The 26,867-nt window shown below is 38.8% G+C and overlaps 1 protein-coding gene across 7 annotated transcripts in view; it reads left to right on the top strand.

The window, feature by feature from the left end:
• The window catches only part of nrxn3b (neurexin 3b), a 325,560-nt gene that overhangs the window by 261,800 nt on the left and 36,893 nt on the right, over positions 1–26,867 (top strand). For all 7 annotated transcript variants that reach the window (XM_066677967.1, XM_066677970.1, XM_066677969.1 and 4 more), the window contains one exon: positions 956–1,266. In XM_066677967.1, the coding sequence (XP_066534064.1) occupies positions 956–1,266 (311 nt within the window). The remainder of the gene's footprint in view (positions 1–955; positions 1,267–26,867) is intronic.

Genomic DNA, 26,867 nt, shown 5'->3' with positions numbered 1-26,867 from the left:
TTCCCTGTCAAATTCTTTTTGTCATTGTTACATAAAAATGGGCCTGACAAACCTTAAAATCCTGAATATGTAAAGTTTTATTAATTTCCATCTCCTTTTTTGGTTTTATCTCCATCAAATCATTTTTAATTATTCACCAGTTAAAGGGACTAGAAATTAATTATAAAATATCCACTAACATAAGAAAAATAAAAATGAAAAAATTGAAAATTAGTCCTACTGAAGACAAATAATATATTGTAGTTAAGTTAAAAATATGACGAACATATTTGTTCAGTGTATTTTATAAAATACATATTTAAGTTCATACAAAGCAATTACATGCACATAATAGAATAGAATTTGATAATTAAGATTTCATTGTGTGGGGTTTTGTCTGGGTTTTGGGTATAACATTTTGATAAATTTAGCACAAAATTCCTTTCAATAATATGAATATAAAATTGTTTTTAATGTCATTGCCTAAATCCCATAAGACGATTATAAAGTCCCTTTAACGCTGTTTAAAGTATCCTGAAAATCCCATTAATGGTATTAGATGCATGAATCAACATGATATTTCACTGATGTATATGAGGTGATATTTTTTCATCCCCACTCATTTCATGCCCAGTGGAATATAGCTATGCATTTCTAGCAGTGCTAAATGTAGTGATTAGCATATTTTAGTTTTTATGTTTTGTTTTCTTTTTTCTTTTTTATTTCATTGAGTAGAACCATTTGCCAATAATTTAACTCTATTATAGCATAACTTAGACATTTGTATATATTTATATAGAGAGTATACAAAAGTATTGCCTGCCTTGTAGGAGAAGTTGTTATTTAGATGTTATACACTACTAATCAATCGTTTGGAATCACTAATTTAGTTGTATCACTAATTTCGTGTAAACTTAAATGTTGTAAAGTATTTTATGTAGTATTTTCAAATGATGATGTTTTGATTTTGTTTTAGGTCGGCAGCTCACCATCTTCAACACCCAAGCCACAATCTCAATGGGTGGAAACAATCGCAAACGTCCATATCAAGGCCAGCTCTCTGGTCTGTACTACAATGGGTTAAAAGTTCTTAATATGGCTGCAGAGGGCCATGCAAACATAAAGGTGAATGGTAGTGTGAGGCTGGTGGGAGACGTGCCCACCAGTCGAAGTCCCTTGCGTACAACTACCTCCATGCCTCCTGAGATGTCCACCACTTTCATAGAGACCACAACAACCTTATCCACAACTACAACAAGAAAACAGCGCTCCCCACCTACAATACAGGTAAAAAAAGGAGGAAAAGGCTTTTGTTACATCTCCAAGCAATAACACACCCTGAAGGAGCACTCTGAAGTGCAAAATAATATATCTTATTTAGCCTTAATCATTTACTTTAAAGCTAGCTGATTCCAGTGATAAACAGCTTTAAGTGATTCAGATGTCTAAGATTTAAAGCATTACATATGCCCTAGATGACATTGCTGTTTCATTGAATGAAATATATAAGTTAAGCTTTATTTATTGATCAACTGATTTATTTATATTATCTGATAGTAATTAATATTTTAAAGTGAAGGTTATATGAGCATAGAAAAGTAGTAACAATAATCTGTGGAACACCATCAGATTAAAACAACAAATTGTTCACAACAGTGAATCTAAATATACAACAATATTGGCAGGATTCTACCAAGGGTTTGCTTATTTTCACTCATTTAATTTGAATTGCTCCTGTCTGTCTCTAAAGTTTAACTAGTTCGCTCCAAAATGGAGGCATGTTAAGTTTCCGTTTTTATGCCAGTGGGAGGAAATGGATCTAGAAACAGAAATTGAGAGAAGGAACTCAAACAGCTGACTATCAGAGGCTGCACAACACAGTCATGGAAAATATCACAGTACAAATCAGGAATAGGTTTTCTGATCACAAATTCTGATTTTCTGCTTTATTGGATCCTCAGCATTTTGACTCAAATAGGAAAACTTTCCCTCTGGCCATATTTTCATTACAAAGCTTCTGGGGATCACTTGGAAATAACACAGCTGAAGACTGAACTAATGGCAACCTTACACCAAATTATTATTATTATTATTATTATGGGCGGCACAGTGGTGCAGCAGGTAGTGTCGCAGTCACACAGCTCCAGGGGCCTAGAGGTTGTGGGTTCGATTCCCACTCCGGGTGACTGTCTGTGAGGAGTTTGTGTGTTCTCTCTGTGTCTGCGTGGGTTTCCTCCGGGTGCTCCGGTTTCCTCCCTCAGTCCAAAAACACACGTTGGTAGGTAGATTGGTGACTCAAAAGTGTCCTTCGGTGTGCGTGTGTGTGTCTGCATTGCCCTGTGAAGGACTGGCACCCCCTCCAGGGTGTATATCCACCTTGCGCCTAATGATTCCAGGTAGGCTCTGGACCCACCGCGACCCTGAACTGGATAAGCGGATACAGATAATGAATGAATTATTATTATTTATTTATTTATTTGTTTATTTATTTATAGACAGAGACAACTACAAACAGCTGTAAGAGCATAGAGTACAAAATATCTTAAGAAGCATAAATAACAAATAACAAAACCTTTTCAGATAAAGAAATATAAATATAGGTCTCCATTTTCAAATTAGAACAAAGAAGAAAAAAGAGAAAGAAAAAAGAAAGAGGGAAAAAAGAGGAGGTTGGGGAGAGTTTATCAATCCACAGATAAAGAGATCGGTGATGCTATATATGCAAGGAAATGGCACCATTTGTCATAGACGTTGGTTATACGGCCATTGGAGGTTGCCAAAATTTTTTCCATTTTTAGTGCTTGTAACACGTCCCTAAACCAAATTGAAATTAGAGGAGGATTAGGAGATTTCCACAGGCAAAGGATACAGTGTCTGGCTATTAGTGAAGTGAAGGCCAGTACCCCAGACTGCATGACTAACAAATATGGTAGATTTATGGAATATCCAAATATGGCAAGGGAAACATCTGGAGCAATGTTTACACCAGTGATCTTAGTGAGGCAATCAAAATAATTGGTCCAAAAAGAAGTCAATGAGGGCCAAAAGTAAAACATGTGACATCAATTATAACAATCATCTACTGATAATGGATACAATTTGGATAATTGTGACTTCAATCGATGTCATCTATGCAGAACCTTGAATTGTAAAAAAAAAAAGGGTGCACATGTACGAATGGTTTTAATCACCCCACTCCACAAGTCGTCTTTAATATTAATCCCCAACTCTCGCTCCCATGCATGTCCAGTTTTAAATGACGAAACCTCAGTAAATGTCATGAGCTGTAAATATATTAAAGAAATAAGAGATTTCTGAAAAGGGTTAAAATCAAGCAAAGGTTCCCAAGGTTGAGATACAGATCGTGTGTTATATGAAGGAAATAATGTGGATATAAATAAGCTGTAAATAATGAAAAAAAATCACAAAAGGAAACAAGGCCACGTTCATGCCAATATCGAACTCAGTCTATACAGGGAGGAGGAAATAACAGGTAGCAATATAGAGGGAGAAAAAAAACTTAAAGTATTGCCTAAATTGATACCAGATGCAGAATGTGGATCTGACAACTGGGTTATTTACTTTATCTGCCAGAGACAGTGGTAAAGATGTAAAAATGAGAGCAGGAATAGAAGAGTTGATCACAGATGAATGTTCTAATTTACATCTTAACAGATTAGGGCCCTTAATCCAAAGAAGAATTCTATGAATATGTACAGACCAATAGTAGAAGTGAAAATTTGGAGAGTCAGTCCACCATCAGATCTAAATTTTTGCAACAAGGACAATCCAATTCTGGGTGATGTGCCATCCCAAATAAAGTCTGTAATCACTTTATCTAATTCAGTAAAAAACTTCTTATGGAGAACCACTTGGTGAGTTAGAAATAAAAACAGAAATTTGGGAGGGATTTCCACCTTAGTAGTGTCGCAGTCACACAGCTCCAGGGACCTGGAGGTTGTGGGTTCAATTCCTGCTCTGGGTGACTGTCTGTGAGGAGTTTGGTGTGTTCTCCCCATGTCCGCGTGGATTTCCTCCGGGTGCTCAGGTTTCCTCCCACAGTCCAAATACACACGTTGGTAGGTGGATTGGCGACTCAAAAGTGTTTGTAGGTGTGTGTGTGTCTGTGTTGCCCTGTGAAGGACTGGGGCCCCCTCCAGGGTGTATTCCCACCTTGCGCCCAATGATTCCAGATAGGCTCTGGACCCACCGTGACCCTGAACTGGATAAGCGGTTACAAATAATGAATGAATGAAAGAATGAAAGATCTCTTTTTAATTTAGATATTAGATGATCAATATTAGTGCGGATAATGGCTTCTAATGAATCAGTAACATAAACACCCAAGCAGAGCAAACCATTGATATCACATTAAGCAATGTTCGAACAGTAGAGAAAAGATAACAACCTTTAATAAATCAATTTTTTCTGATGAAAGAATATGAGGAAGAACAGATTCCAAACGCAAGGCTAAAATTTTATAGTCAACATTGAGCAGGGATAATGATCTATATGAAGAACAAAGTAATGGGTCCTTATCTTTTTTCAAAAGAAGAGAGATGGATGCTTCAGTTGGAGTGAGAGGTAATACACCAACAGCTAAGGCCTCATTGTAAACTTGCTGAAGAGGAGCAAGCTTGGTACAAAACTTCTTAATAAATTCAGTGGGAAATCCTTCAGGCGCCTTTCCTGACTGCATTTTAGAAATAGCTGTAAGTATTTAATCTAGATTGATGAGTGAGTCGAGACCAGATACCTGTGCAGAGTCAACTGTTCGGAATGATAAACAATCAAAAAATCTGTTCATTTCAGGGTCATCATTAATTGACTCAGATGTATATAGTTTTTTTTGTAAAAGTCCTGAAATGAGTGATTTATTGACAGAGGATCTGTGCACATGTTACCATTCTCATCCCTAATTTGTGAAATTAATCTAACATTGGTAAGGCCCTTTAGATGATGTGCTAATAATCTTGAGGGTCTATCCCCACTCTCATAGTATTTTCTATGAGAATATAAGGGGAGCCGCTCCGTCTCCTTCGTGGTCAGAAGGTCGATCTGTAATTAAACCTTGACACGCTCCTTATGCAAAGATGGTGATGGAGAAACAGAATTGAGATGATGCAGATTAGCAAGTCTATCAGTGAGATTCTGTAGATCAATTCTGTATTGTTTAATAGAGTGGGCGATAAAGGATGTACTTTGACTGCGCAAATAAACCTTAAGAGTTTCCCAGAGAAGAGCTGCTGAGATTATAGCTGCATTAAACTGTAAAAAATCATCTATAGAAGAAATAATATAGGTACAAAAATCATCCTCAGCTTGAAGTAAAGAATTGAGCCTCCAGGAAACAGTATGATGGGAAAATCCATGAAAATTAAATCTAGTGAAAGAGGGGCATGATCAGAGGTGATGATCGGGTTATAATCAACTGAGGATATGTTAGGAACAAAAGAATAGGAAATAAAGACATATACGGGAATAGTACCTATGTGCATGAGAATAATGGGAAAAGGATTTATTTATGGAATTGTAATGCCTCCAAGGGTCACAGACACCATAATTAGAAAAAAAGTCAAGTGCCGTGTGTGAATTAGGAATGGGAGTCGAGGAAGAACGATCTAATACTGGATCAATAACAGATTGCAATTGATTCAGATTGCTTATTAATTTACGCATAAAAATTTAAAAGTAATACTGGTTTATTAAGCAATATGCCACTTACAATTATCCACCTCCCATTCTATCAGAAATAACCTTCTCCATTACAAATGAAGTACCTGATCTAATCAAAATAGCAACACCTCTGGTTCTGTAGTTATAAGACAAATGGAAAATCTCACTCATATTGGTTACGCGCAGTTTAAAGTGGTCAGAATTGTTCAAATGTGTCTCCTGTAAATAAAAAATCACATCAGCTTTCAAACGCTTCAAATGTGCTGTTCAAATGTGCTTCCTGGATCTCTTAGTGATATTATTAAGGCTATTAACGTTCCAACTTACAATTTTTAGGGACGCCATAGAAAAACAGTTATAAAAGATAAAATAATAATGAAAAAGAAAGAGTACCTCGGAGGAAGGGAAAGGAGAGAAAGTAATAAAATAAAATGAAAACTACTAAAAACACACACCCAGAGAACCCACCCCACTGAACACTGAGCACACCCACCCATTACATCAACTAAAAATACATGTTCAACAAAGCTCAAACACAAAGCTATCCCAAATGTAAATATACTCCCTGTAATCTTGCAAACCTAATCAGGCAGTCCTAATTTTAATTTTAAATTTGATTTTAATTAATTTTTTAAAGATATAAATCGCTACTGTGAGACTTACATATGATATATGAATCTAAAACTGGTTGTAGTCTACAGAGGCATGCCTGACTAACATACTACATCCTTTACTTTTTTAAAATATTTCTTTGTTAAATTTTGGTTGTAGTATGTTGGCTAGACTTGTCTCTGTAGACTACAACTGATATTAGATCCGTATATCATACGGATGTCTCACAGTAGCGATTTGTAATTTTAAAAAGTTTATCAAAATTTAACAAAGACATATTTAAAAAAAACTAAAGGTTGTAGCATGTTGGTCAGATGTGTCTCTGTAGACTAAAACCAGTTTTAGATTCATATATCATACGGATGTCTCGCAGTAGCGATTTGTAATTTAAAAAAAAAATTAATCAAATTTAACAAAGACATATTTTTAAAAAACTAAAGGTTGTAGTATGTTGGTCAGATATCTCCCTATAGACTACAACTGATATTAGATCCATATATCATATGGATGTCTCACAGTAGCGATTTGTAATTTAAAAAAATTAATAAAAATTTAACAAAGACATTTCAAAAAAACTAAAGGTTGTAGTATGTTGGTCAGATGTGTCTCTGTAGACTACAACCAGTTTTAGATCTATATCATACGGATGTCTTACAGTAGCGATTTGTATTTTTAAAAAAAATAAATAAAAATTAATCAAAGACATATTTTAAAAAACTAAAGGTTGTATTATGTTGGTTAGATGTGTCTCTGTACACTACAACTGATATTAGATTCATATGTCATACGGATGTCTCACAGTAGCGATTTGTATTTTTAAAAAATTCATCAAATTTAAACAAAGACATATTTTAAAAAAAACTAAAAGTTGTAGTATGTTGGTCAGATGTGTTTCTGTATACTACAATTGATATTAGATCCATATGTCATACGGATGTCTCGCAGTAGCGATTTGTAACTTTAAAAAAATTAATCAAAATTTAACAAATATATATTTTAAAGAAACCAAAGGTTGTAGTATGTTGGTCAGATTTGTCTCTGTATACTACAACCAGTTTTAGATCCGTATATCATACGGATGTCTAATGGTAGCGATTTGTTACTTTAAGAAATTAATCCAAATTTAACAAAGATATATTTAACTAAAGGTTAATAAACTTGGTTGTAGTATGTTGGTCAGATGTGTCTCTGTAGACTACAATTGATTTTAGATCCCAATATCATAAGGCTACCAGTTACCTGATTTGTAACATTAACAAAATTATAAAAATGTAACATTTAAAATTTAACAAGAAATTTTAACAAAAAAACTAAAGACTGTAGTATGTTGGTCAGATGTGTCTCTGTAGACTACAACTGATTTTAGATTCATTCATTCATTATCTATAACCACTTATCCAATTCAGAGTCGCGGTGGGTCCAGAGCCTACCTGGAATCATTGGGCGCAAGGCAGGAATACACCCTGGAGGGGGCGCCAGTCCTTCTCAGGGCAACTGATTTTAGATCTGTATACCAAATGAATGTCTGAGGCTGTCAATTAACTTTATGAAGAAAAAAATCATTTAAATTGAACAGAGGCACATTTTACGAAATGAAATTTGTAGTATTTTAGTAAGGGATATCTCTGCAAACCACAATTTTTTTTTTAATTTGTAAGTAATATGGATGGATGCTTTACAGTAACAGTTTATTTGCTATAAATGCACTACATGTATATGTTTACAATGTGTATTGCTTAAAACTAAATATTCATATGTATAAACAAATAAAATTTGTTTCCTTAGGTTGTTAATGTTGGATATATGTGTGTACCTCCCGTTTGTTTTATGTTATGTTTTGAGTCTTTATAAGTATCACTAGCTCACTGCTCATCTATGTGAATGATTTATATTTTTAAATAGGTTCCGCACCGACGGTCCCTTAGCGTCTTGGGCGCCCGCTGTTGTACCAACAAGGCTTCTTTTCCAGGGACTTGACTAGTGTCCTCTCAATAGCCAGCAGAACTAGGCTCCTTAAACGGCCTTGGCCCATGTGAAGTGTGTCCGCCTGTGCTCCCACGGATCTTTACACCAAAAGGATCGCTGATTCGCTCATTTCACTGTCAATCAAAAAGGGATTCGGCCTCAGACAGATCATCCAATCATCATGCAGAAGCTGAGCGTCCGGGCCAGCCGAGGCCAGCCCACTGTCCCATAGACCCCCAGAGATGCTGAGCGTCCAATGGGCGGGACAAAGCCCAGCATTTATCCAATGGCTCGTCTCGTTTCGCTGCACTTCGCTGCTTCGCTATTGAACGTCCACACTGTTTAAATAACTGTGAAACTGCGGGAATGATTGAGAGGAAAGCCACATCTTTACCAGTGATAAGAAGCTGATTCTGAATTCTGAACAAAAGTTGAGCGTGTTGTAGTGCATATTTATTCAATGACATGTACACACAACAGTATATATTTGATCACTTATTTTTTTTACATTTTAGGGGAAGCTGAGCTTCCCTTGCAGTCTTAGAGCAATCGCCGCTGATATATATATATATATATATATATATATATATATATATATATATATATATATATATATATATATATATATAACCCGCTGTGTATCCAATATAAAACTAACTTTACCAACCTTAATGAAGTAATGTTTTACGTACACCGCTCGTGCCTTAGCGACTTTCACAGTTTAATCCGGGAAGACAGACAGAGACATGCCTAAGTATGACCTTCAGGATTGAAGCCTAGCCTGTTTGAGAATTTACACAGTCTTCGTAGTAATGAAGTCAATCAATGATCTAACGGGAAGGTTGACCAGGACTCGGCTTTGGGGCCAGAGATCCGTGCGCTCAGTCAATTCATTGCAGATCAGATAACCGAAGTGCATCTTTGAGCAGCGCAGATACATTAGACGCTGACAGAGTAAAAGATCCATCCTCCAGAACTACAATGATGCGAATATTTTGTCTCCGTGAACGAGATTCTAGATCCTCACACTTGGCCTCCAGGTCAGCAACAGTCTGGGTCAAGGAAGCAACATTGTTCTGAAGTTCAGATACATCATCCGTGCATGCTATAAGTGATCGCTTAACTCCGTCCACAGTGGTTTGAAGAGTCGTTACATAAGATTTCAGATTAGCAAAATCACGAAATAAATTAGTCTTTAACGCTAAAATATCCCACTTAATGTTAGCATAGTGTTCATTCATCACATCACGAATTTCAGCCACGAACAATTTCAGACTTTAAAGCTGTAATGAGACTTTAAAGGGTCATGAGACTTTAAATGGCAGGATCAGGGGGTGCACTTGAAGTTCACTGGAACTGTTCTCTTGTAAGACATAAGGAGAAAAGCACTATGTGAAATATGGCTGAACTAACAACAGATGGTGTAGTAGAGTCACCTTGTGAAATATGGAGTAGATTAAACCCTCTTGCATACTCTTTTTGTTTATTTGTTTGTTTGAACAGGATACACAGAAAATTAAGCTACAGAAAATAGGAAAATATCATGCTCTTTATTGGAGATGAACCAGGAGCAAAATATATAAAATTTTGTTTTCATTCATTCATTATCTGTAACCGCTTATCCAGTTCAGGGTCGCAGTGGGTCCAGAGCCTACCCGGAATAACTGGGCGCAAGGCAGGAATACACCCTGGAGGGGGCGCCGGTCCTTCACAGGGCAACACACACACACACACACACACACACACACAGAGCTACTCACACATTCACACCTACGGACACAGGGAGAACACACCAAACTCCTCACAGACAGTCACCCAGAGTGACTGCGACACTACCTCTGTGCCGCCCAAATATTGTTTTGTAATTTGTAACTGTATATATGACTGGTTGATCTCAATCATTTAATGTCACGCCTAGTTTATGTGGTCATTTTCATGTATATTGACTGTATTTCTGACTAAACTTGTTACAGGTTACGATATTTTTTTTTTCCCATCAATAATCCAAATCAACGGTTTCTTCTGATATTAGCCTCGTACAGATGTCTGCAGAGTTTTATATTAAATGCACATACAGGGGTTGGACAATGAAACTGAAACACCTGGTTTTAGACCACAATAATTTATTAGTATGGTGTAGGGCCTCCTTTTGCGGCCAATACAGCATCAATTCGTCTTGGTAATGACATATACCAGTCCTGCACAGTTGTCAGAGGGATTTTAAGCCATTCTTCTTGCAAGATAGTGGCCAGGTCACTATGTGATGCTGGTGGAGGAAAACGTTTCCTGACTCGCTCCTCCAAAACACCCCAAAGTAGCTCAATAATATATAGATCTGGTGACTGTGCAGGCCATGGGAGATGTTCAACTTTACTTTCATGTTCATCAAACCAATCTTTCACCAGTCTTGCTGTGTGTATTGGTGCACTGTCATCCTGATACACGGCACCGCCTTCAGGATACAATGTTTGAATCACTGGATGCACATGGTCCTCCAGAATGGTTCGGTAGTCCTTGGCAGTGACGCACTTATCTAGCACAAATATTGGGCCTGGGGAATTCCATGATATGGCAGCCCAAACCATCACTGATCCACCCCCATGCTTCATTCTGAGCATGCAACAGTCTGGGTGGTATGCTTCTTTGGGGCTCCTCCACACTGTAACTCTCCTGGATGTGGGGAAAACAGTAAAGGTGGACTCATCAGAGAACAATACATGTTTCACATTGCCCACAGCCCAAGATTTGAGCTCCTTGCACCATTGAAATCGACGTTTGGCATTGGCATGAGTGACCAAAGGTTTGGCTATAGCAGCCCGGCCATTTATATAAAACAACAATTAACAAATTGAGAGCAGGAGAATATCTCTTAAACAACTAAAACAATAATATTTTTTAAAAATTAACAGAAATGAAATTCAGCCACAATAATTTAATAACAAAACAATGGGAAGATAAAAGCAGTGTACACATAAACCATAAACTCTGTCTGTGTGTGTGTGTGTTTGCATATTCACTCCAGGGGTGCTGTGTCTTTTTGGGTTGTTGCCAAATGCACACCGTTGTCTCTGCCATTGTACTGTGCTTCTTTGCTCTTTTTCGCCTGTGTTTACCACATGCATTGTGCAATGTCTAGACCACTACCACAAAAAAGCTTAAAGATTACAACTGTATTTTACAATAAATATTTTGGCAATTTTTCTCTGCACTACAGGATCCACAGAGCTGTTTGTGTTTAGCATCAGATATGACTAATTATTAGCTGCTTGTGTAGCCCAGGCATCTCATGCATTTTCCAGAAAAAGAATATTTAATATAGGTCTGTACGAGATAGATTTTTAATCCCGCTTTATGCGACTTGTTACATTGACTAATAGAGGAGGTTATTATGCATGTTGCAATGACTCACATGGCTCGTTTACCACGGCTGGTGGAAACGAAAAGAACGTGGCGGTTAACCAGATAATTACAAATAAATATGCAGCTTATAGGTTTAGTCCATTTAATACTAAAAATAAGAATACAGTTAAATATAAGCAATGTAGCCCTGGAGGGGACATGTAATATTTCTTGTTTATTTAAAAATGTATTTCTTAATTGGTTTATTTGTTGTTTATTTGAAGCTTGTTTCAGTTCGTTTCTGACTAAGCCCACACACTGCTCTTTATTTATATAAGCGCGAGTTTAACACGCTTAATGTCCCTGCCTGGGGAGGCAGATGGGAGCCTAACCAGCCTTCACAGGAATTATGTAAAATATCTATGGCTCCTAATGTATAAACATGACATCTGTGTGAAATGTAGGGCTCTGGAATTCAATCTAGTAAAAATAATTATTCTATTTTAGTGTGTTTAAATGACAGCTATGAGCTGCTCAGCCGAAATGATGATGAACGCCGTTTACTTCAGCACTTCCTTACACTTGCTTAATAATCCATATGTACACAGTTTGATAAACACTGAACTGATATATTTTGTATTTATGGAATAAATAAGGTCATTTTACTTAATGTGCAATGACTGCAGTCATTAGTACCAGGGCTCGAACATTATAAGAGTTTTGGCAAAAGGCAGCTGACTTCTTCGGAGCCCCCATTATTCGTTCACTCAAATTAACTAAAACGTGCGCACAAATTACTAATTTGTTCACTCAAATTAACTAAAACATGCGCACAAATTGCAGTTCGTTCACCCAAATTAATTAAAACGTGTGAACAAATTGTAAATCGTTCACTTGAATTATTTTTATATATTTCTTTTACTCACGTCCCCTCCAGGGCCCCGTAAACAATATAAATGAATAAAGAAATATATTTTGTAACCGAATTTAACAACAGAAATCGGGTGAACTTTCCTGCAGCTGTGGTCAGTGTTTATCTGTTGCTGTATTGCGTATGGCAGGGAGGGAACTGAACACAGGTCACAAAACAAATGCAAAAGATATACATTACGATATAATAACTATGATAATTATTAATATATCGCACAGATCACAAGTCCCAAATCTCAAGTCGGAATCATTTGAAGGCGAGTCTCAAGTCAAGACTGAACATCCTAAAATCACTGAAACTTCATTTTCTTGAAGTTGCTCACTGTTTGAGCAACTTAAGTGCGACTCGAGTCCGTGTCTCAGACTCAAGTCCCCATCTCTGACAGGGCATTAATATAGAGCTGCACTGAAGTCTTTTTCTTTTATGCACAGCCAGCCCAGTAAACATTTAGCCGTTGATTCAACGTTGAAATAACGTACTTGACTGTTGTATAATCAACGTTGTCTTAATGTTGAAAATGAAAGTTGAAAAGACGTCCAAACACAGATGTTGAAAAGACGACTAACAAAGTCCCATTAAAGACGTCCTTTTAAAGCCGTTATTTCAACGTTGAAATCACGTACCTAAATGTCCTTCAATCAGCGTTTTTAAGGTTGAACATTAAAGACGTCCCTTTAAAGCCGTTACTTCAACGTTGAAATCACGTTCCTAAATGTCGTTCAATCAGTGTTTAAGGTTGAAAATGAAAGTTGAAAAGACATCCAAAGAATGACGTTGAAAAGACGACTAACAAAGTCACATTAAAGACCTCCTTTTAAAGTCGTTATTTCAACGTTGAAATCACGTACCTAAATATCATTCAATAAACACCGAATTAAAGTTGAAAAGACATCCAAACATAAACTTTGAAAAGATGAGTAACATTACAAATGTACTTTCAAAGTACAGTAGGTTTCATGAAGAATTTAATGGTTCAGACTGGTTTTTAATGGTGTCTACATCTAATAGTTTCCATCATGTAACCCATTAGCACTTAATGGTTCCTAATAGTTTAACCATTATTTCTTTAATAGTTTCCATTATGTAACACTTCTATTAGTATTTAATTGTACCTGTCAGTTCACAATCCTGGTTGGAAAAAAACGATACACCCATAGGTAAAAGCAAAATATTTATGAACATATTTGCAAATTTTTGTAATTAGCCCAAAATATGTGACTCAAATATGGCACACAATTACATGTATAAATGTATTTAAAATATATATACTCATTCATTCATTTATTCATTGTCTGTAACCACTTATCCTATTCAGGGTCGCGGTGGGTCCAGAGCCTACCTGGAATCATTGGGCGCAAGGCAGGGAATACACCCTGGAGGGGGCTAATATATATATATATTTAATGAAATTATAAAAAAATTAATATTCTGTATTTGATTACATGTAAATGTAAATTTACATACTAAGAAAATGAAGTACAGATTTGAACAAAGTACAAAGTACAGAGTGTACAAAAGGCTGTCACTGGGGCTATACCTCTTTTAAGTACAATACAGTACCTTTCAGTGTTCTTTTATGTAGTCATGTTTTTGTACTTGTTAATATACTTGGAACCATAAGGGGCTAAAATGTATCATTAACATTAGCTTTATATATACCACCCCAGTGACAAAACATTTTGTACCCTGTGGTGACTAAAGTGTACAAGAATTATTCACACAAATATTCATAATGACTTTCTATGCTGTTTATTTCATTGTAAACATGCACAATATAGCTTCAGTTAAAAAACATAAATGTCAATAGAAGTCTATGAAATGGCAAATGTAAATGGAATTATTAAATTGTAATTTTGAGATAAAACTTTTATGCATTTATTAAAGGGAAATTTAAATTCAAACTTAGAATTTTATTGCCATTTTGCATATTACATTTTCATTTTTATTTTAATACTGATAATCTTCCATAATCAACAGTGTACAAAACAATTACTTAAGTAAAAAGACAAAATCAAAAATATATCAATTTTTAAATTAATAAAAATCCACCTGAAGAGGAAATACGCAAAACTGACATTTTAATATATACATTAAATTTGGCCTTTTTTTATCTGTTTAACCCAGTACATTTAATTAATAAAAATATGACAGTGGAAGGACAATTATTGCTTGTATTTTCAGTACACATCTTCTGTAAGAATTAAACTTGAATATAGTGTACTGGCAATCATATACCACAGGTTATACTGTACATGTCCACGCACAGGCCAATGTGTTGTTTGAGTTTGGCAAAGGTAAACAATTGTGTGCACTGGTTCAGTGGAGGCATGAAAGATTTAGTACAGGAGCTTGATCACTCGAGTCACACTCTGCAACTCCATGTTTAAAATGCATCTCTGGAGAAATGTCATGGTGTTTTCAGGTGTGCAGGGTATTAAATTTTGAAGTCGTGATACATACAGGAGTTTGTGAAGAAGGCCTCATCTACTGCACTATGACAGCAAACCTCAACTCAGCTTTCACCACACTCTGGCTTCCTCTGGAAACACCAGTTTCCCAGTCCTGATCTTTCAGCTGAATTATCAGATATAACGTTTTAGGTTTACCCTACAGAAAAACAGAAATAGACTTGGCATGACACACTAAGACATAATACTGACTTTCCTTTGACTGTGACTATTTCAGTTGGTGTGGCAACAGTTTACTTTATCATACTTAATGAGGGGGTCAGATATATATTTTCTTTAAAAATATTTAACGAAAAACTACTGCTTATGCAAGCAAATTCATTAACTACAGAACTTCAAATGTAAAAGATTATCAGGTTATAGTACAAACGATTATACAAACGATTATGCTACAACCAATGCTAAAGATCTCATCTAAATAAATTAACCTCCTATCTGCTTTTCTCCCTGCCCACCTGCATTTTTCACTGCCCCACTAGTTTTCTTACTGCAGTCCATCTTTACATAATTACATTAAAAAAATGAATTAGTTCATGTTCATAGTTAATTTTGAAAAATGTAACTAACTTCACAGCTCCAAAAATAAACTACTTCACATGCTTTTGTTTATTTTTTTTCTCTCAGTAAATAGGCTTCTATTGTTTTCAATATAACCTCCTTCAACCCATTAATCATTAGCCCAAAATCACTGCTACTCACTAACAAAGTATTAGTGTATGTGGAATTATATATTTAAAACATTATATTACACCAAAAACCAGCACTGAGATTGAGAATGTATTTTAACATACTTAGCTAGAACCCACAAAAATGCTCGCATCGTCTTGTAAAATTCATTCATTCATTATCTGTAACCGCTTATCCAGTTCAGGTTCGCGGGGGGTCCAGAGCCTACCTGGAATCATTGGGCGCAAGGCAGGAATACACCCTGGAGGGGGCACCAGTCCTTCACAGGGCAACACAGACACACATACACCGCGACCCTGAACTGGATAAGCGGTTACAGATAATGAATGAATGAATGAATGAATTACATATGTAACGTATAGCATTCATTCATTCTTTCATTCATTCATTATTTTTAACCGTTTATCCAGTTCAGAGTCGCAGTGGGTCCAGAGCCTACCTGGAATCAACGGACACTTTTGAGTCATGCCTAACGTATAGCAGTTTATAGAATAACGTACATAACATTAACGATGTTAAGTACATTTGGGTGATGCCAAAATAGTCATGTATCCGAAAATATAAGGTTAAATTGAAATACTTACAGGATGAAGCTGTTCCCTGAGGCCGGTGAGAGATGCTCGCGCACCGCGGTGCGCGTGTGTTTTTACAGCGGTTTGCTTCTGCCACCTTCTGTTTTCTCATTCAGAGTTCATTCATTTTAAAGCTGTTGTCTTCAAAAGCTTAAATAATTTCCTCCCTTCAGCATGGCACTGTCTCCTTATTAACCCTGTTTATCATAATCATTTCTGTCGTTCGTGTCCCAGTCATTACATCAATATTCTAAAATACCAACTAAAGTCCTAACTATGTGCAGCCAGACTTGAGCCAGATACAGGGTGCCGCATTCTGATGGCAGCCAGACGACAGTGCCAATGTGCAGCCAGAATTGGGCCAGACGCGGCGTGAATGCAGCAACCAGCTGACAATGCCGAGCCTGAGCCAGAATCGGCCCAGATCTACCTTGCTAGCTGGGGACTTGTTTTCAATTCATTTTGGATGTCCACTGATGTTTAAAATATGTCCTTGACAGACTGACTACTTTTAGACCTTTTTTGAATGTCCAGGGATGTTCCTTGTTTACTGGGAGATGAATTGCTCTCTTAGTTAAAATATACTGCAACAAAGAGCATTCTGGCATGCTAGAGAGCACATTCATTGCCACATTGAAAGCAATGTTTCACATATGAATGTAGATATAGTGTGTTGCTTAAATCTTAAGAATGTGAACACGGTAATTTGTGAAGAATGGCTCTGAAGAAAGTGGCAGTGATTAAAATTATTTGCATATATGTGGAAAGTCCACAGTATTTTAAAATAATAATTTAAACATTTCTCAAGAACTGGTTCAAGAACCAGAGTTCTTTTGGTGGAAAATCGCTGTGGGCGATAGCAACAAATCAGTTTTCTGATTGGTTAAACAAACATCGCGATCTGATTGGTCCAGCTAAAGCTTTCCTATTGAACCACCAATTGGCTGTCAAAACAGGGTCTCCGCAACTGCAAAGAGAGATTAGCACACGCGGAACATTCCAAAAATCCCACTGTCACATTTGGAATCTCAGAAATGTTTGCTCTTGCACATTTTAAAGCCGTTTGAGAGAGGTACTGATTCACACATTCACGACATTTGATTTACAAATGCAAATCTTTTTTACACATTTAAAAATTATTTATATACATTAGAAATATTTTTTCAGATTTGTGAATTTAAATTATTATTGTTGTTGTGAAATTAGTGCATTCCAATACATTTTTGGATTTTAATATTACGTGCATGTAGTTGCTCAAACGCAGTTACAAATTCCATTAAATTTGTGAGTACTGTTTTACAAACTCAAAATCTTTTTGACCCTTTTTTGACCCCATACTTTTACTTTGGACTTCTTGGTATGACGCCTTACACTGGGACCGGTGCTGTGCGGTGGTCGACTCTGGAAATGAATCCAGAATCGACTCTGAACCAAGATTCAAACCAGAATCCCAGCATGGATCCTTAGCAGTAGCAATTTGTAAACAAATCAAATCAAATCAAATTTATTTATATAGCGCTTTTCACAACTGATGTTGTCACAAAGCAGCTTCACAGAATTCCAGTAAGACAAAGATTTGACATGAAATGTAAAAACAAATGTAAAACCCTCAAGTGAGCAAGCCAGGAGCGACAGTGGCAAGGAAAAACTCCCCCAGCTGAGGAAGAAACCTTGGGAGGAACCAAGGCTCACAAGGGGTGACCCATCCTCCAGAGTATGGCTAATGACTCCGGCAGATCTGACTATGACAGCTTTAACTAAAAGGAGAGAACCAGGAGGACACACAGACACGGGAGCATCCTGAAACACTGGCATCCCTCCGCTCCACCGTCAACAAACCTGAGTGATCGCGAGAAGCGGCGGGACGACAGCACCAGCGTCTCAGTTTTCTATAATTCCCTGTGTCCATGGACCCCCCGGATCTGCCGCCTTTATCTATGGGGGAGTATTAGCTACCAAAAGATAAACTGGGTCTGGGGGCTTTATAAGAAAAGGCTCTTCCCCCAGCTGAGGCCTTCTGAATTCTGGGAACAATTAAAAATCCAGTATTCTGTGATCTGAGTGAACGTGGAGGCTCATTATAGGAAATTGTATCTTGAAGATATTCAGGAGCAAGCCCATGTAGAGCTTTATATGTTAATAACAAAATTTTGTAGTCAATGCGGAATTTAACAGGCAGCCAATGAAGTGATGATAAAACTGGGCTGATATGTTCAAATTTTCTAGTTTTAGTGAGGACCCTAGCTGCAGCATTTTGAACTAGTTGAAGTTTTCTTAAATTGCTGCTGGTGCATCCTGACAGTAGTGCGTTACAGAAGTCAAGCCTTGAAGTAATAAAGGCATGTACTAATGTTTCTGCGTCCTGAAGGGATGAGGCATTTCTAATCTTAGCAATATTGCGAAGATGTAAAAAAGCTGTCCTAGTGATACTACCTATGTGTTGATCAAATGATAAATCCGGGTCAATTATGACACCAAGATTTTTTGCTGCTGAACCAGGTTTAATTGGAGAGTCAGCGAGATTTAAAATTAAATCTGATAATTTATTTCTTGCCACTTTTGGACCCAAAAGCAGGACCTCTGTTTTGTTGCTGTTTAGAAGGAGGAAGTTACGCAACATCCAGCCTTTCACGTCTTTTACACAGTCCTCTATTTTCTTTAATCTGTGTTTGTCATCGGGCTTGGCTGAAATATACAATTGTGTGTCGTCTGCGTAACAGTGAAAGTTAATGTCATGGTTTCTTATAACTGTGCCTAGCGGTAACATGTATAATGTAAATAATAATGGTCCTAAAATAGAGCCTTGTGGAATTCCAAATCTTACTTTAGAATAATTTGAATTTAGATTGTTTACTTTTACGAATTGATAACGTTCCGTTAAGTAAGATTTGAACCATAATAGGGCTGTCCCTGTGATTCCAACCATGTTTTCTAACCTTTCTATGAGAATATTGTGGTCTATTGTATCGAAGGCTGCGCTTAGGTCAAGAAGCACCAACAGGGATACGTGGCCTTGATCAGAGGCAAGAAGAAGATCATTTGTTATCTTGGCTAGAGCTGTCTCTGTACTATGATGTTGCCTGAATCCAGATTGGAATTTTTCATATATATGATTCTTATGTAGATATGAACTAAGTTGTTGGGCCACAGCTCTTTCTAAGATCTTGGACAGAAATGGCAAATTAGAAATAGGCCTGTAATTAGACAGTGTACTAGCATCAAGATTTGGTTTCTTGATCATAGGTTTAATAACTGCTAGTTTAAAAGTTTTGGGTACATGGCCCAGACTAAGGGATGAGTTTACTATAGTTAAAAGAGGATCAATAATAGCTGGTAGTACTTCTTTGAGCAACTTTGTGGGAATTGCCTCAAGTGTGCAAGTTGTACAGTTTGCGGAGGTGATAATCTTCTCTAATTCTAATTGTGGGAGTGGGTAAAAGGTTTCAAGTCTTTCTTTTACAGTTATATTATGTTTTATATCATTCACATCGGGTGGCAGCCAGGATGGATTTGATCCTGTGGCTTGAGTTTGTTGTCTAATATTCTCAATTTTATTATTAAAAAAGTCCATAAAATCTTTACTGGTGAGAGTTGCTGGAATTAGTTGTTCAGAACCTGCTTGATTTTTTGTAATTCTAGAAAACACACTAAACAGTGCTCTCTGATTATTTTTATTATTGGAGATCAGCGAGGCCAGATATGCTGAGCGAGCTTTAGTGAGGGCATTTCTATACTCTATAAGGCTGTCCTTCCAGGCAGAATGGAACACTTCAAGCTTGGTTGATCGCCATTTCCGTTCTAGTTTTTGTAATGTTTGTTTTAAAGTACGGGTCTGATCATTATACCATGGTGCGAGCTTTTTCTGTCTTATACTTTTATGTTTAAGTGGTGCTACCTTTTCTAAAGTAGATCGACATGTATTTTCTAGGTAATCAGTTAGTACATCTAGGTCCATTGGGTCTGATGGAGTTGGAACTGGGGTCGATAGTTCTGGTAGGTTTTCTATAAATTGTAGGGCGGTAGATGGTTTTATTATATGCCTTGTAGAATAGCGAGGGTTCCTACATATATTATGGGTAAAACGTAGCTCATATGAAATTAAGTAATGATCGGAGATTGCTGAGGATTGCGGTAAGATATTAATTTTGTCAATGTTAAGACCTAGTGTCAGAACTAAGTCTAAAGTGTGGCTGCAGTAGTGTGTAGGCCCTGTTACATTTTGAGTAATACCAATAGAGTCTAAGATTGAGGTAAATGCCTTTTTTAGTGGGTCACTTTCCTTTTCAAAATGGATATTGAAATCTCCTACAATTATAACTTTATGATTGCACACCGCTAGGTTTGTAGCAAAATCGCTGAATTCTTTCAGAAATTCTAAGTAAGGCCCTGGTGGTCTGTAAATGTTGCATAATAAAAATGCGTCCTTTTTTGTGACCGGATTTGTAATAATAGTGGAGAGAACCTCAAAAGAAGAGAAGGTGTCACATTGTTTAAGACTAATTTCTAGGGTATTTTGGTAAATTACACATACTCCACCTCCTTTGCCTGATATTCTTGGGCTATGTGCATAATTATAGCCTAGGGGGGTGGCTTCATTTAGTGCTAAATATTCATTTGGTCTAACCCACGTTTCCGTGAGACAGAAAACATTGAATTTATGATCACTTATAATATAATTTACGATGAGTGCTTTTGTGTTTAGTGATCTTATGTTGAGTAACCCAAATTTTAGTTCTGAGGTGTTGCTGCTAGGTGTTGTGTATGATTTAATATTGATTAGGTTGCTGAAACAGGCTGATTTTGTTTTTCTACTTTTACATTTAGTTCGGGGAAAGACACAGTCTCAATACAGTTGAACCTGGGTGACGCCTCAAGACAGTTCGCAGACGGTCGGTTTAGCCTGTCTGTCTGCGGCCTGGTCCCGGCTCTGGATTGTCAGCAGCTATCTACACTACTCTGCTAACTAAAAGACTATGTGCTATGCTGCAAGAAAGTAAGGCAGCACCCTCCCGCGTGGGGTGGATACCATCCCTACCTATAAGACCAGGCTTGCCCTCAAAACAAAACCAATTGTCTATAAAGCCCACTTGATTTTCGGAACACCACTTGGACATCCAGCAGTTTAATGCCCAAAGTCTGCTGTAAGCTTCGTCGCCACGCCGCATTGGTATGGGGCCAGAGCAGTTTACGGCATCGGACATCGTCTGGGCCAGTTTAATCACCTCTGTAATATTACACTTAGTTACCTCAGACTGCCGCAGACGAATATCATTGGCCCCTACATGAATGACTACCCTCGAATATCTCCTAATAGCTAACAGTCTAAGGTTGCCACTAATATCCGGCGCTCTGGCTCCCGATAAACAGCTAACTGTTACTGCCGGCGCCCCTAAAGGAGTAGCTAATTTCATGTGTCGAACAATAGAGTCTCCTATAACCAGAGCACTCTTAACAGGCTCCTCAGCGGGTGCTTCCCTGAGTAGGGCAAACCTGTTTGACACGCGAATCGGAGGAGCGTGGTGTCCCGGTGGGCTAGCTTTGGCCTCAGCGTTAGCATCAGCCTTAGCTTTCCGACTATGACGCAGAGACGTCACCCATTCACCCCGCTGTGAGGGCTCTAACGCCGGAGTCGTGGGGGTGCTAACTCTCCCTAAGGCACCCGGAGTTGCTAACACTGAATCTCGCTGTTTATCCCTTAACAATAATAATCTCCGGATGCGCACTTCTAACTGGTCCACTTTATCCACCAGAGAGCTAACTAGCTGACACTTACTACAAACACAACCACTATCTTTATCGCTAGAGGTGGAAAAGGGGGTTAAACTAAACATGCCACACTCTGAGCAGGCAAAACAGCCAGTAGTAGCCATGGAATTGCAGGTACTTACCGCTTTTAGTTGATTTTAGTAACTTACACCAAGAACGTTACTCCAGGGTCCGGTGGCAGTTTTAGTGCCTCTGTAATGAATATTCCTGCGGAGACAATCTAAAAGATAGATCTATGGATGGTTAGTAGGTTATAAAAACAGATATAAATATAGAAATAACAGTGGAAACGAGTAAACAGGAAAACCCAAGCGATCAAAACAGCTTCCAAACGGGTACAGAAACAGCCAAACGGGTTGCCAGATCACAAAAACCTCGTCCTTAGACTTAGTGTCTCCCTAAACAAGTCTCTCTACTTAGCTGTAAATGCCACATGATGCTCTGTGTTACTGTTATGTTTAGCTGAAGCCCTCGACTCAACTACACCAAGGTAAGATAGATGCCTGATCTTCACTAAGCCTCCGAAAACCTCCCGCTACCTCTTTGGGAAGGTCCACCATTCTGTGGAGAAAAATGCAGGGAAGACATACATGCAGGGTTTTTATTTAATGAAAAAGGACACAAAGATAAACTAACTAAAAACGACCAATCAAGACACAGACAGAGCAGAAACACACTAGACAGGGTAAAATCTGTGTGGGTGTTTCTTCTGTGAATGGCATCCTGACATTAAAAACAAACAAACAAAAAAACAAAACATAATTTAAAAAACTACAAATTGTGTCTTACACTACGACCCTGAAATGGAAAAGCAGAAAAGAAAATGTATGTATGTATGTATGTATGTAATTGTGTCTTATTCAGTGCATAGCACAATTGTGCCTGAAAACCTAGTGGCCAAATTGCACTGCACTCAAATAATACCCATAAAGCACTGCACTGTTTGGTTAAAAACAAGCATGAGGGATTGTCCAAAATCATTCACTACAATCCTGAATTCAGTTCCCTATTATAGTGCATTGCATAGTGAGTAATATATGAAATGTTAAATATGGAGCCATTTTGAACACAGGAACATTATGACTGAAGTCTGTACATTAAACATGTTAAAGTAATATTTTCAGAAATGTATTTGAAATGCAGAATTATTTGCAGAAATTCCCTGAGGAAAATATCAGTATTTACAAAACACTCCATAAAGGAAGGAATGACTAGTTGCTGAAAGTGACTGATAGTAAGGACTACTGTTGGCCCACTGAGGGCAAAGTTGGAGGTCCAATAGTGTTTTGCACAGCGTTATCTGGGCGGACCACTGGTGGTGGTGGAATTTTAGACAAAATGCCACATTTTAGCACTTTTCCATTCACAGTCCAATTTATATTTTTTCCCTTCATTAGGTTCTGTTGTTAACCTTTATAAATAAGATTAGTAAATAATTTTAACCCAGCACAGTGTCATCATGTTTAGCATAATAATTTTATATCATGCATACTCATTGTTATATCTCTCATAGTTGTTGGTAATATCTGTATTAGTTTGTTTTCCAGAATAAAGGTCTCTGTGAATTTAAAATCTGTTTGAGGAGATTAAAAATTAGTTATATCCTGTACACAGGACAGTAATCTGAGTGGTCTGATCGTGGACCAGCAGTGGTCTACAGTCAGTGGTGTACCAGCCTTTTTATGCTAGTGGACCGATATATGCTCACTGTCTGGGTGGTTGCTAGGCAGTTGCTATGGTATCCCAAGTCATTGCTAAAGTGTAGCTAAGCAGTACTATTATATCTATGTGTGCTTGCTAGTGTTCCTTAAATGGTTGCTAGGTATTTTTGTATCCTAGGTGGTTGCTAATGTTTTGCTATGTTATCCCACGTAGTTAAAGTTTTGCTAAATGATTGCTAAGCAGTTATGATCATATAGTTATTTGTTGAAGTATTGCTAGGTACTAGTGTTGATAAATAGCCATCTTAGAGGTTACTTTGACCCCATTCTAAGATTAATATTTGTAAATAAATAGGTATTGTCATTTTTTGCATGACATTTACTGAGACTTTTAGTGAAAGGAGGCATTTTTACTTAGAACCTATGTGCAGTGTGAACTTAGATGATTTAAATTTTGTAGTACATGACTGTTGCTTTGGATGAAGTGTAGAGGATTTTAATGCAATTAATTAATTATTCTGACAAAACAAAGGTGAAATGTCCGACAAGAGGAACTGAGAGAATGGGACTTAAATACAAAACACAGAGGAGACGCACCTGAGACAGATAACGAGGGGGCAGGGTAACAAATGAGACACAGACGCGGAGGCGGAACAAAGGCGGGACATGGGCAGAGACAAAGGACAACAACAGACAGAGCCATGTGCAGAGAGAGCACATGGCGAGGAAAACGAGGGTGAAAGACGAGGGTGTGACAGATGCCCCCAACCCCCCGTAAACCAAAACCCCCCAGGAGCTGGCACAGGAGAGGGCGTTGAAACTAGACTCAGGACAAGACAAGAACAGACACAGAAGCTGGGGACATGACAGGACCGGATATAGGACACTGGACTCGGGACAGGACAGGAGACTGACAAAGGGGGGTGACAGGAGACTGAACAAGAGACTGGAGAGGTGACTTACAAAATGGAACAGGAGACTGGACTAGGGACTGGAACAGACTAGACAGGATGGGAGTGGAAACACAAGGCTTGACAGGAGACTAGGGTTGCACCTTGGACAGGAACTGACACGAGACTGAGGACAGGACCCGAGACAGAAGACTGGACAGGGGTATGTGACTGGACAGAGGCTTGAAACGGGGACTGGACTAGAGACTGGACAGAGGGTTGAAACGGATTGGACTGGAGACAAGACAGAAGAAGAGACTGGTGACAAGACACTAGACTGAAACAGGGACTGGACTGGATTATTAACAGGGGACTGGACAGGACTTGGCTGGGGAACAGGGACCAGGACGTTTACAGGGACAGACACAAACACAGTGACAGGGACGGGAACAGAGACAAAGGCAGACACAGGTACAGGGATGAGGACAGAGACAGGAACCAGGACAGGAACAGACATGGGAATCACTGGGGGATGCCCAGGACTGGCAAATATCTATATATAGGGGAAGTCTGAGTAACCAGCATGGGCACATTTCTGGGGATTGGCCCCGAAGTCCTTGGGGCCGACCTACGGACATGACCTGAAGCGGCCGGGGCCACAGTCACGGGTGAAGAAGCGGCCGGAGCCACAGTTACGGGTGCATAAGTGGCCGGAGCTACAGTCACGGGTGCAGAGGTGGCGGGGGATGCCGCCTTCGCAGGGACAGGAGCAGCTGACAAAGCCGCCTTCACTGGGACAGGAGCGGCTGAGGAAGCTGCCTTTTCAGGAGCACGAGCGGCCGGGGTGGCCGCTTTCTTGGAAACAGAAGCGGTCGTGGAAACCACCTTCACGGAGACAGGAGCAGCGGGTGCTGCGTTCACGGAGACAGGAGCGGCTGGTGCCACCTTCACTGAGACAGGAGCGGCTGGTGGAAGCCACGTTCACGGTGACAGGAGCGGCTGGTGCCGCGTACACGGAGACAGGAGCAGCAGATGCCGCGTTCACGGAGACAGGAGCGGTTATGGAAACCACCTTCCTGGAGACAGGAGCGGTGGGTGCCGCGTTCACAGAGACAGGAGCAGCGGGTGCCGCCTTCACGGAGACAGGAGCGGCGGGTGCCGCCTTCACGGAGACAGGCGCAGTGGGTGCCGCCTTCACGGAGACCTCCAGACGTGCCAAGAGGCTTGCAAGCTTCTCCTGGAGGTCAGGAGGTAGTACAGAGAGGTCCTTGGGAGCCGGGGTCCCTGCGGCGACGTCCACGGATGCAGGAGGCCCTGCGATGACGTCCGCGGAGGCAGGGGGCCCTGCGACAATGTCCACGGAGGCAGGGGGCCCTGTGACAATGTCCTGCACTGGAGCTGTTAAGGATTTAGGGGGTCTGATGGGCGCATTCTTGAGGGATTTCTTTAACCATGGATCCCCCAGAGGTGCGCCCCTGTTAGCCTCACTTCCCTTGTCCTGAAATTGGAGGCTAACAGCCCTTACCCTTAACCCCAACCCCCCCCAACCACCAAAAAAAAAAAAAACCACCTGCGAGGGGGTGACTCCGGCACGCTTCTTACTCAACTCAACTCAACTTTATTTATAGAGCACTTTAAAACGCCAACAGCTAAAACAAAGTGCTGTACAAAAGATGTTTATAAAACAAAATAAAATTACCAATAAGGAAAAATAAATAACTTAAATAAAAACAAAACAAACGTCTCATGCTGGGTTAAAAGCCAAGAAATAAAAATGGATTTTAAGATAAGTTTTAAAAATCAAAAGTGAAGAAGCCTGCATAATCTGTAATGGTAGGCTATTCCACAGTTTCGGCACAGCAATTGAAAAGGCTTTATCTCCTCTGAGCTTACGTTTTGACCTCGGCACCTCCAGGAGCAGCTGATCAGCTGACCTGAGGCACCGAGCAGAGACGTGGGGATGTAGCAGCTCAGTGAGGTAAGGTGGGGCGAGTCCATTTAAAGATTTAAAAACAAATAAGAGAATCTTAAAATGTACTCAAAAATGTACTCTAAAAAGCAGCATTTTGTACCAGTTGGAGACGTCTGAGGGAGCACAGGCTGACTCCAAAATACAGTGCATTGCAGTAATCCAAACGGGAATTGATGAAGGCATGGATTACTGTTGGAAAGTGCTCATGTGTGAGAAAAGGCTTCACCTTTGCCAGCTGCCTCAGATGGAAAAAGCTGGACCTAACTGCTGTGCTTATTTGGCGGTCCAATTTAAAATCACTGTCCATCTTAAAACCCAAATTTAAGATAGTTGGCTTCACATACAAAGT

The sequence above is a fragment of the Hoplias malabaricus genome, chromosome 7 (genome assembly GCF_029633855.1).
Source record: "Hoplias malabaricus isolate fHopMal1 chromosome 7, fHopMal1.hap1, whole genome shotgun sequence".
Lineage (NCBI taxonomy): Eukaryota > Metazoa > Chordata > Actinopteri > Characiformes > Erythrinidae > Hoplias > Hoplias malabaricus.
The sequence above is the reverse complement of the archived record's forward strand: the minus strand, read 5'-3'. Positions and strand labels throughout refer to the sequence as shown.